Source organism: Oreochromis niloticus, linkage group LG14, assembly GCF_001858045.2.
Source record: "Oreochromis niloticus isolate F11D_XX linkage group LG14, O_niloticus_UMD_NMBU, whole genome shotgun sequence".
NCBI lineage: Eukaryota > Metazoa > Chordata > Actinopteri > Cichliformes > Cichlidae > Oreochromis > Oreochromis niloticus.
Window position 1 is genome coordinate 25476140 of NC_031979.2, and position 12351 is coordinate 25488490.

The 12351-nt window shown below is 40.0% G+C and overlaps 1 protein-coding gene across 1 annotated transcript; it reads left to right on the top strand.

Annotated features, from left to right (window-relative positions):
* The first annotated feature begins 4975 nt into the window (after positions 1-4975).
* On the top strand, positions 4976-10721 carry LOC100705623 (extracellular calcium-sensing receptor). Its single transcript, XM_019367462.2, has 9 exons — positions 4976-5321; positions 5639-5933; positions 6093-6179; positions 6408-6677; positions 6870-7076; positions 7172-7447; positions 9090-9317; positions 9406-9529; positions 9617-10721. Exons 1-9 carry the CDS (start codon positions 5089-5091, stop codon positions 10525-10527), a joined length of 2631 nt encoding a protein of 876 aa, XP_019223007.1. The 5' UTR covers positions 4976-5088; the 3' UTR covers positions 10528-10721.
* The last annotated feature ends 1630 nt before the right edge of the window (positions 10722-12351 follow it).

Genomic DNA, 12351 nt, shown 5'->3' on the forward strand with positions numbered 1-12351 from the left:
ACAGGCCGTTAACCCCGGGGAAAGTCTTCTGGTACAACCCACTCCCTCCAGCTCTGGACAACAGCAACAAGCACCCCCCTCCCCTTCCCGCACACACTAACTCACTTCTTCCTGCAGCACAACCAAACATGTATCTTTAACGAAATAACAACAGTGCACAGAGATAGCCAGCCTAACACAGTAAAATAACCTTTAACCATCGTTACAGTGTGTATACTAATCTGCTAAAACATAAGCTCTGCTGAAACATTACGTCTGCTCCAATTTCAATGTACAATGCCCAAGTACAGCTACAATAAAGGAATCTTTATCTTTCATGATATAAGTTAGCCAGACATGCATGTAAAAATAACTAAGGATTTAAGGATTAAGATTTAAGAATTATAAACTAATTGTCAGGTCTGGGGCAGCAGACCAGGTGGAGTGCAGAAAGAGTGGACCCACATGCAGACAATGGAGATGGAACTGGACCGTAAAGCAAGACTTTTATTTTCGACTGCACAACATACGAAATAAAGAGAGACTAAGATTAAACTAACAAAAACTAAACTGGGAAAACCTAAACACTAAACACTAGGTACACAGAACGTGACATGTGAGAACATGAAACCTGAAACCTAAGGCCTCTGGCTGGGATGAGGCAGGACCAAATGGCTGTCTCTGGCGGAGACAGAGCAGACAGGGTAGTCCATGGCAGATGGCGGTGGTGGCAGCATGAAGTCCGCAGGAGGCTGGCAGAGTTTGCAAAACTACAGACATTCTATACTTAAGTAGAAATACAAATAGTTCTATTAAAAATACTCCAGTAAAAGCTGAAGTACTGATTCAACTTCTTAACTTAAGTAAAAGTAAAAAACTACAGGCATTGAAATGTACTCAAAGTAAGAAAGTAAATATTAGCTTTTTGGAGGTTTCTATTTCTGTGCAAAGCTAACTGAACCTTGTCCTATATTAACATGATGATAAATTATATCAGTGATGGGGTACAAACTTTAGACTTTTTCAAGACATGTTGAGGAGGTCATTTAGCCATTTAAATCAGCTGTGTTGGATCAAGGACACATCTAAAACACCCCTGGTTTATGCTGTCTAGATGGTACAAAGCTGGTATGAAGTTGGAATCTAAGCATCTTCGGCTAAAAATCATTATAGTCTCTGCTACACTTGATGTAACCTAACACCATGAACCACAGCCACTGTGTGCCAGTCACACACTGTTCTTTACTTTAAACCCATCAAGGTACAGCAAACTAACCAGTTTATCCTTTTATTAAGTATTTTCATGCAGCCATTAAATAGCATTCAGTCTACCTCAGTTTGAGTTACAGCAAGTTTGCACAATATGAAAAAACATAATGTCACATATACTAGGGTGACCAAGTATATGGCCCCGGAAAGAACTTTTCACGTTCTTTCCGGGGCGTCCGGGGGGATTTTCGAGATTGATAAAAATGTCCGGGTTTTCCTATAGTCCGACAGAGGACCCATGTGTGAGAGGTCATCCCCGAACTGCTGCTTTGTGAGCGCTTGTTCTGCGCCCAAAGCGCAAGTGCTTCTTTTCAGACAAACTGCAAAAGAAATTTCCCTTGTACCGACCATAGCTGGACTGGCCATCAGGCATACCGGGGCATATTTTCGAACCAGATGTTCTTACTGAATCATCAGAGCTGAACCGGTGATGGAGAAACAGGTTTACCTTTTAGGTGACATGGATGAGTTGAAGGGAATTTATGAACCGTTTCTGAGAGACAAATAACACCAGGATCCTTTTCTATGTAGCTGACAGCTGGTAACTGTGCAGGGGCAAGTCTAGCAAAGTTTTGCCAGGGGGCCAGGTAGGGCATTAACAGGGAAAGGGGGGCACAAAGAAATACTTTTCTTTCTTATTCTCATTTAAAATGTCTAGCTTTTAATAAATAATTATCTGAATCTTACAACCAAAGTTTTCATCTGATGTAACATGTATAGAAATCATACATATACCAACAAGACAGTGTACATCACTGTCACAACAGCATTTGTTTTCATTCAAAGGCTTTATGGCTTTTCCTATAATATCTGGTGGGCCGGTCTCTAGGCAAAATGCCCGGGCCAATTTTTTGTCCCAGTCCAGCCCTCATACCGACCCAGTACTGGTAATTTTTCTTATGCAGATGAGGCATTATTTCTGTACCATTATTTAATTCCAGAGGTTTTTAAGTTTGGTTTTTTTTGCACTTGTTGACTTGTAAAAGCCTATATGACTTATTTTATTTCATAATTCATTAACCGCACAGAGAAGGCATCGTTTAAATATGTTTAATATGTTTCTTTAAGCAAGTTCTTCATGACTGAGCTAAGTGTCCTCTTTTTTGGAAATCAAAATATGGTCACCCTAACATATACAGATTGTTATGATCTGAGTGCGTGTTTAGGATTTTCCACTCTGGCCTGGACCTGTGGTGTTCGCCCCTCTGGGGCGGAGCTCAGAGACCACAACTGCCTCGACCATCTGTTCCTCGTCACTGATAATCAGCAGGTGTATTTAAGATCAGCATCCCCACCAGTTCTTTGCCAGTTTGTCAGGTACCTTATGGTGGTAACTGACCTCACAGTAATTCCTTGTTTTGGGGTTATATTTACCTTGTTTTCCTCTTGTTTCATGCAGTCATGCATATTTCCATGCCACACTTACCTTCCTTGCTCACCTCTGGACGGTGATCTCAAGCTAAGGTTTTCTTCCAGTCTTGCATCACACTTCTCAGAATTTGCAACTACTCACCAACTTTGCCTGCCTGTCCTCCTGCCCAATGGCTCCGCTAACAAAATGGAACTTAGGTTGGATATTGCCTTCGCCCGGACATTCATTCGAAAAGACCACTTCTCTTAACTCAATCGCGTGCAAACCCAAGTAAGCCACAGTCCACACCAGTATTGCTCTCCCTTGTTCCAAACTGCTCAGATCAGTAATCTCCCTCTCCTCTGTTTTAGTGCCTTTGTCCTCTGTGGCTTGCCATTACGGACAGATACTCCCCACGACAGTTCCTGTGCTCACTGATTCATGTCATTGTAAAGGAAAAAATGTGTGAAATCCTATTTTGCCTCCATTATTGTGTCTTGCACTTGGGTCCACGCTGCAATCCGGCCACCTGGCCATGACACAGACCAAATATCTGATTTAAAAACATGAGAACTTGTATGTATGCTTCAAATTTCCAGTTTATCAAAAACCACTGAGCAGTTCTTATTTTAAAATCTAACCTCTCTTTTTCCGCTACTGTCCTGTCTTTCTTATCCTTTCTCCCTCTCTGAGTGAAGTTAGCTCTCTTTCTCTCCCTGTGAAATACAGCAGCTAGAATTTTAGCAACACACTGTGAGACTGCACACAGTTTGTGTGTTTGCTGATGTTTGTTGTGCTGATAGAAATGCTGCATTTGAAATAACCTCCCACTTAAAAAAGTAACCCTCTTTATGCTCGCTCCTCTTCAGTATGGCCAGCTAGATGCTGAACCTACAACTTACAGACACCTGCAGTCATTCCAGCATTGTGGCAAAAACAAACAAACAAACAAAAAATTCCCACTTTTAACCACTGACTTTGTTGCACATTATCCCTTTTTATTCAACATCCTCTGGTGATAAACAAATGGGAGTGCCATTCATGTTTTACTGTTTAGGCTCAGAACGGTTTGATGTATCAAGATTCGCAGTGATAAAATAACTCAACTCAAATGCGTCAAACTAAAAGTAATGAGGCTTTTTTAAAAATGTAAGGATTAGAAATTACAGACATTTGTTTAAAAATGTAAGGAGTAAAAGTAGTCAGAAAAACTACTCAAGTAAAGTACAGTGTAAAGTACCGGGACCCAACACACTATTATGATTTAGCAGTTTTTACTGATTTTGCATACATAACGTCCTAGGTTCAGCACCCACAACAACCAACTTTCAGCTGGCTGGACACACCTCTATTCTGTTCTCCCACCTCACTATAAGAAGGAAAAACCTCATCCGATCATCTCCACCTGTCCCTCCAGCCTCCCTGGCACTGCCCCTTGAGCTCACTGCACTAACCTGTCCTTTCAGCTGAGCCAGAGACCACACCTCCGCCACATACAAATACCTGAAAATTGTACTAAGTACAGTAACTAAGTATTTGTACTTTGTTACGTCTCAAATCTGAAGGCTAGACAGGCTCAGCTGTACCCCCAGCCTATGAAATGAGCCTATGCTTTTGATAAAGCATATAGTTAGAGCTGGACCAGAAGATCCTGAATGCCCCCTTAGTTATGCTGCAATAAGTGTAGGCTGCTGGGGGAGTCCAAGGATGAACTGAGTGCTTCTTCTTCAGTCATCTTTTTTATTTGCTATGTGTTTATGCAGTTCTCTGCTTTTAATTATTAGTTGTTATTAGCTCCCTAGCTCTCTTCCACAGTGTGTCTTTGTCCAATCTTCCTCCCCCAGCCCCAACCAGTCATAGCAGATGGCTGCCCTTCCCCGAGCCTGGTTCTGCTGGAGGCATTTTCATGTTAAAAGGTAGTTTTTCCTTCCCAATGTCACCAAAGCACTTGGTTATACGGGGTCATATGATTGCTGGAATTTTTACTGTTTCCTTTGTATTATTATAAGGTCTTTACCTTACAATATAAAGCACCTTGAGATCACTGTTATGATTTGGTGCTACATAAATAAAACTGAATTAAATTGAACTGAATTGAATATAATTGAATTAATAAGAAGACCTTGATGAGACTTTCACAATGAAACTTGTTGTACATGAATTATATATGCTTTCTCAATGTACATCTTGCATGGTGGTGGAACTACAAGAATATTCATTGGGCCTTTATAGCAGATGATAAATGTAAAACTTGATTGTAACACCATACAAAAAGTAAACTCAGTTCTTTTGAGACCTAATTTTTTTACAGTATTGCCTAAGACTGCCATACAAAAGCAATCTCAACTGAAATGAATTTTAGGCCCTGCCCCTACTCCTTCAATTTCCCTGATGGGTGGTGTGAAAGAATTACCAACACTGCATGCAAATAAAAAGGAATAGCAAAGCAATAAAACCTAATCACTAGGCTCAGGAATCAGAAAGCTGTCATGTGGTCATATTTGCTAACTAATTTTTTCTTACTTATTTTGGTGTATTCCTTTTCTTCTGCTTCATGCTCTTCTCTGTTACCCTCTTCCTGTCAGTTACTTGGACACTTTCATTTGAATGGGATGCACAAGACTGCAGATGTGATTTTGGGAGGACTGTTTCAAGTCCACTTTTTTTCAAGCATTCAGGACCTGTCTTTTACCTCACAGCCACAGCAGCCTATTTGCCATGGGTAAGTCTGGGATGTATATCTGGGGAACAACAACAACAAAAAAAGAACAAAAAACAAACAAACAGTGAAATCAATGCAAGGGAAATATGAGTAATGTAATTTATATCTCTAAATTACACTTAAAAAATACTAATGTTAAAAGATGCACATATCTTGAGTAGTTCATATTCTTTCTTTATTTTTTCATTAAATATTACTATAATTAATTCTATTAAGTTATTTAGTCAGTATTTACAGAATCTATACTTGGAAAACATATTGCAAAAATATAAAGTAGTTTGCTACATTTTTTAATAGTAATCTTTCCTGTTTCTTAGTTTTGATGTCTTAGGATTTAGGCAGGCACAAACCATGGCCTTTGCTATTGATGAAATCAACAGAAACTCCAACCTGCTACCTAATGTGACTCTGGGATACACTCTTTATGATAACTGCCTTGAACTTGGAATTGGATTCCGTGCAGCACTGTCATTAGCCAGTGGTCAAGAGGAGAAAATTATATTAGATAATAAATGTGCTGGAAATCCTCTGGTCATAGGGATTGTTGGTGATTCTTCCTCTACACGTTCTATTGCTATCTCCACTGTCTTAGGTTTGTACAGAGTGCCAATGGTAAGTTTTCTACTCATCTATATAATAGTTCTTCTATTATTTAGAATTTATTGCAAATTTAATATCACTTGTAAAAACACACTGCAATAACAACTGACAAAGCTAAAGAAAACCAAGGCTTTTAGTAGTTCTAAAATATTCAGTCTGTATCTTTCGCAGGTGAGTTATTTTGCCACATGTTCCTGCCTGAGTGACCGTCAAAAGTATCCATCCTTCTTTCGGACAATCCCAAGTGATGCTTTCCAGGTGAAAATATATCAGAAAAATTTAAATAGAAAGACTAAAGGGATTTTCAAGAACAAAATTCCCATTTAAAAACACAATACATAATGACATAAACATATTAAAATAATATTTTATGTATATACAGCTATATTCTGTTTTGTTCTTGTATAGAGAACATAGCTAAATTGCTGTCAATGGTGATGACCAAATACTGAAATGAGTAAATGAATTTAATCTATATTCACTTAGGTACGTGCTATTATTCACATCCTAAAACATTTTGGCTGGACTTGGGCAGGTCTGCTTATCAGTGATGATGATTATGGACTTCACGCAGCCAGAGCCTTTCAATCTGAGCTGAGTCTGTCAGGTGAAGGTTGCCTGGCCTATGTTGAAGTTTTGCCCTGGGACAAAGACACAGATGAATTAAGGAGGATAGTGGATGTGATTAAAAAATCCACAGCTCATGTGGTCATTGTCTTTGCGCATGAGAGTCATATGATCAATCTTATGGAAGAGGTTTGGATTTTAAAACAATTTTGTTTTTACAAGTTACAAAAATCATGTATAATATCTTTGAACAAGTACAGATAAATAATCCTCTAAAGCTAGTCTAGGAGATAAGCAATTACTTTACTGTCATTGTAATGCCACTAAAATATCTGCAACTTACAATTTCACTTTATAAATTTGTTGTAATACAAATCACAGGTAGTGGCAAACAATTTAACAGGGTTGCAGTGGATAGCCAGTGAAGCCTGGACAGCAGCTGCTGTGCTACAAACACCTCAACTTATGCCATACCTGGCTGGTACACTGGGTATTGCAATTCGTCGAGGAGAAATACGAGGGCTGAGGGAATTCCTGTTACAAGTACGTCCCAATCTACACCACAGCACTAGCTACGGAAGAAGTATGGTGAGGGAACCCTTTACTGTGTGTACTTGCAAGAATTATATATTTTCATGATATATTTTCGTTATTTGTGACAAACTGTTTTAAATATATTTCAGATTACTCAGTTTTGGGAATTCACATTTCAGTGCAGATTTGCACCACCTCCAGCAGGCTGGGTGGAAGGTGGAGGTACAATATGCACTGGACAGGAAAATCTTGAAAATGTGGACACTGAGTTCTTGGACGTTTCCAATCTGCGGCCTGAGTACAATGTGTACAAAGCTGTTTATGCTCTGGCGTATTCCCTTGATGATATGCTTCAGTGCAAGCCAGGAAAAGGATCTTTCAGTGGGGACAGCTGTGCAACATTACACACACTGGAACCATGGCAGGTGTGATATCAGTTTACACTCCACCGATGACCTAATTCTTTTACTCTATAAATACTTTCAGAACAGAATTTACACTGCAGGATAGGGATGCAACGATACCAATTTTTTCAAACCGATCCGATACCGATACTTGGATCTGAGTACTTGCCGATACCGAGTACAAAATCCGATACTTCTACCACACACAAGTTAAACTTAACCAGTAGTAAAGAAACGACCCCAGACAACTCTTTAACACAAACGAAACGTTTACTGAACGTAAGGGCAGAGACAAATACTGTACAACACATCCCTTTTTTAAACTCAAATGATATTCCAATTCCTTAACCAAATGAAATACATTGTATAAATGAAATAATTCCCTTTCAAATTATATTAAACAACCCAACTTATGTTATCACCTTTTGGTAAGTGACTCACTAATATACACTCCAAAACACGTTATATAACTCCACTAAACATACAATATTCACACATGGGCCCCACACACACTCACATTCACACTTGTTGCAGGCCTGTTTGCTGCTCACGCTGGACGATGGAGAAAAATCCTCTTCTCCCCAGTAAGAGCACAAAAGTCTGACTTACAGTTCCGTTGCTCGGTAGGTCGCCGTTCACCAGTCCCACACTAAATCCACTCCCTGCGGACCCGATGCTGTCTCTGCTACAGCACGTTAGCCCGCCACTGTCCAGCTCTCCGACAGTCCATAGCGGCTGCCTCCGTGATGCAGCCAAGCAGTCCGGGCTAGCCTTTAGCCTCGGCGATCGTAGCTGGAAACACAGCTTTCCACGGTGGTGCGACCGTTGAAACAAAGTCACTTCACCCACACTCTGTTGCGAAGCTCCCACACAGTTAGCTTTCTAGTTACACACTCTTTTGTGCTAGTTAACCTCAGTAAAACTAGCCGAGTCTCTCACTTTGGTTCAGCTAACCTCGTGCATCTCTCCATGCCGTTCTCTTCTCCTCCTCCATTGCAACAGATACACAGGTCCCGTTTTATGCTACCTTCACGGGCCTCCAGAAAATTAGAACTCTGAACAATATTTTAACTCCCTTCAGAGTTACATACCATAAAATAATACTTTATGATTAACATAACAGTTTGATTGCTCTAATTACCTGCATTTACCTTGTGACATATTACAGGGCAAATTAAATTCAGGGTACAGTTACATCACATAACTGTGAACACCTTATGTTACCGTGGCGTTCAAGTCCATGGGAATTATGAGTATCTACTCCCAAATTCCCATCCGGGCTACATTAGTATCGGTTCATGGTATCGGTTAACTTTTACGAGTACGAGTACGCACACATTTTACAGTATCGGCCCCGATACCCGATACCAGTATCGGTATCGGTGCATCCCTACTGCAGGATTCAATACAATGCCATGAGAAAAACTGCTGAAAATAGCTAAATGAATTTTCTGTACTCAGGAATAAAAGTAATGTTTAATGTCTTTAGATCAATGCGACCATTAACATATATAAATACACAAGATTTTTAGTGAAGTGACTTGTTTGATTTGGAGCCGGAATGTAATGAGTTCATATAACCAAGTATAATAGATCTTATTTGATTATTAAGTAGCAGTTCCACACAAAACTAATGAATTTCATATACATCCCTTTGCAACAGCTTGTTTATCACTTGGAAAGGGTGAACTTCACCACTTCATTTGGTGATCAGGTGTCATTTGATGAGAATGGCGATGCATTACCAATTTACGATGTGATGAACTGGATGTGGCTCCCTGATGGAAGCACTAAAGTTCAGAATGTGGGTGAGGTTAAGAGGTCAGCTTTCAAAGGTGAAGAGCTCATACTTGATGAAGACAAAATATTCTGGAATTTTGAATCCAAAAAGGTTATATATAGTTTTTGTAGAATTATACTGTACATGTGACAAAAGTAAAATAACATTGTAAGAGGTAACATGTAATTTTTTCATGTAGCCACCTCGATCAGTATGTACTGAGAGCTGTCCTCCTGGTACCCACATGGTGAGAAGGAAGGGGGAACCCAAATGCTGCTTTGACTGCATCCCTTGCTCTGAAGGAAAAATCACTAACAAGAGCAGTACGTTTTATTCTTTCTGCATGACATATTTAACTTCATTATTATGAAAAATGATATGCATTTCACCAATGTTCCCTTTTGTATCAGACTCCTTGGAGTGTACCAGTTGTCCAGAGGATTTTTGGTCAAACCCCGAGCGTGACTACTGTGTTCCAAAGAAGACAGAGTTTCTCTCCTACCATGAGCCTCTGGGTATTTGTTTGACAGCAACCTCATTACTGGGCACATTTGTATGTGCTGTTGTTCTAGGGATCTTTATCTACCATCGCAGAACACCCATAGTGCGTGCCAACAATTCAGAACTTAGTTTCCAGCTATTGTTGTCACTCAAGTTGTGTTTCCTGTGTTCACTGTTGTTCATTGGACGACCCAGGCTGTGGACATGCCAACTCAGGCATGCAGCATTTGGGATCAGCTTTGTGCTTTGTGTCTCATGCATCTTAGTAAAAACCATGGTTGTTCTGGCTGTGTTCAAAGCCTCCAAGCCAGGAGGGGGAGCCAGTCTGAAGTGGTTTGGTTCAATGCAACAGAGAGGAACAGTTCTGTTTCTTACATCTATTCAGGCAGCCATCTGCACTACCTGGCTTGTCTCTTCCTCTCCAACTCCACATAAGAACACCCAATACCACAACGATAAGATCATTTATGAGTGTGCAGTTGGGTCCACTGTTGGTTTTGCAGTGTTATTGGGCTATATTGGTGTGCTGGCTGTCCTCAGTTTTCTAATTGCATTCCTGGTAAGGAATCTCCCTGATAGTTTTAATGAGGCCAAGCTCATCACATTCAGCATGCTGATCTTCTGTGCTGTGTGGGTGGCCTTTGTTCCTGCTTATATCAGCTCACCAGGTAAACTTGCAGATGCAGTGGAGGTATTTGCCATCTTGGCCTCAAGTTTTGGACTCTTGATCACACTGTTTGGGCCGAAATGTTACATAATCCTGTTGAGACCAGAGATGAACACAAAGAAAGCTATAATGGGTCGTGGCATTGACTCATAAAAAAGTCTATTTCAATAGAAAGAAGAAGTAATTATGTCTTTTTCATATAGATAGAAAAACAAATAAATAAAAATGATACATTTAAATAAGATAATATTCCTTTTAAATCTCTGTGCTGATGTCACATGACTGCAAATGTACAATTATGGTGATTCATTCCATCCATCCATCCATCCATCTTCATCCGCTTTATCCGAAGCCGGGTCGCGGGGGCAGCAGCCTAAGCAGAGAAGCCCATACCTCCCTCTCCCCAGTCACCTCCTCCAGCTTATTTGGGGGAACACCAAGGCGTTCCCAGGCCAGCCGAGAGATATAATCTCTCCAGCGTGTCCTGGGTCTGCCCCGGGGCCTCCTCCCAGTGGGACATGCCCGGAACACCTCACCCAGGAGGCGCCCAGGAGGCATCCTTGTCAGATGGCCGAACCACCTCAACTGGCTCCTTTCAAGGGATAAATCAAGGAAGGGGAAAGAAGGCTTTGAGTAAGAAGAAACTGATTCATTCTGCTTTCATTTTTTTTCAACATGTAGTTGAAGTACAAAGTAATCATACTGGAACTTACATACTTTGCATGTAAGTAGTATTGACTCCATGACGCCTAGTATTGAAATTTAACCTCAATTTAAAGGTACTGATTTTTTACTTTATTTAATAGGGAAAAAAACAATATTGTTCCCATAAAAGTACATTGATTAGTGTTCAATTACATCTTCCAACAAATGTCTGCTTTCTGAACATTCATGAACTTCATATTAATTCAATTAAAATACATATGCACGGGCTCCAGTTTGTGGAAGTCATACTATTGGTATCATCTTGAATACAGTTGACATTGTCTTTCAGCTAGTTGCATTTTATGTATATTGCTAGAGACCAGCACACACAGCACACCAAAGGAGCAGGAGACGATAACTCAAAAGTCTCTGGCTAGGATTGAGGCAGATTTTAATTCATATCCAGATCTGTGACAAAAAAAAATTGTATTGATCAAAGAAAGTACACAGTCTGAATTTTTATCAACTTGAGGAAAGCTTTTGACACAATTGACCAGGTAATATTTGATGAATTGGAAATGCATGCAATTACAAAGGCAAAGAGTGATTTGACCAACAGGCAGTAACTTGTGAAGATAACGTTAATCAAACTATTTGAGCATTGGTTGTGGAGTCCCAAAGGGGTCAATATTGGGTCCGAAACTTCATCTTGAATAGAATGATGTAGAGCTTTAGCTATATTACAGTTTGTTTTATTTGTGGATGATACATTTTATGTCATGGGGAAAATATACAGCACCTTTTGGAGGACCCCACAAAAAATGACTACCGTATTTTTTGGACGATAAGGCACACTGTCAATAAACGGGTCTGTTTTCATACATAAGGCGCACCGGATTATAAGGCGCATTAAGCAAAACAAAGCAGTCAGATAAGTCAAGTTTAACTCAACTCATTCTTCGTGCTTCCTCCACTTCTGTACCACTGATTCATTAATGTTGAATTTTCTCGCAGCTGCTCTATTCCTATGTTGTTGCAGTATATTAATGACTAACCTCGTATTGTGGATGGATTATCTCAGTTGTTTTCCTGACTGAAGTTTACAGCATCCTGCCATGCGATTGCGTTTTTCCCTAACCATCGGGAATCCTCACATTAACTTTAATTGACTGGAAAAAAGTTAGCATTCATCCTCCAGCTTCACTGTGTTTATGTTATGCTAACATAGCTGTGTCGCTAGCGATCACATAGCACATCATTATATACCAGCTAGTCCAACTTCAGTAAACCTACAAAGTCACTGTTGTTTAGTTTTCTGACTCCATTCATGTT

Bases quoted from the DNA above. Each gene is read 5' to 3' on its own strand.
- LOC100705623 (XM_019367462.2), top strand. From the start codon at position 5,089: ATGTGGTCATATTTGCTAACTAATTTTTTCTTACTTATTTTGGTGTAT. The intron at 7,077-7,171 runs GTGAGGGAACCC...AATATATTTCAG, and splicing joins CTAGCTACGGAAGAAGTATG to ATTACTCAGTTTTGGGAATT. The intron at 7,448-9,089 runs GTGTGATATCAG...CCTTTGCAACAG, and splicing joins ACACACTGGAACCATGGCAG to CTTGTTTATCACTTGGAAAG.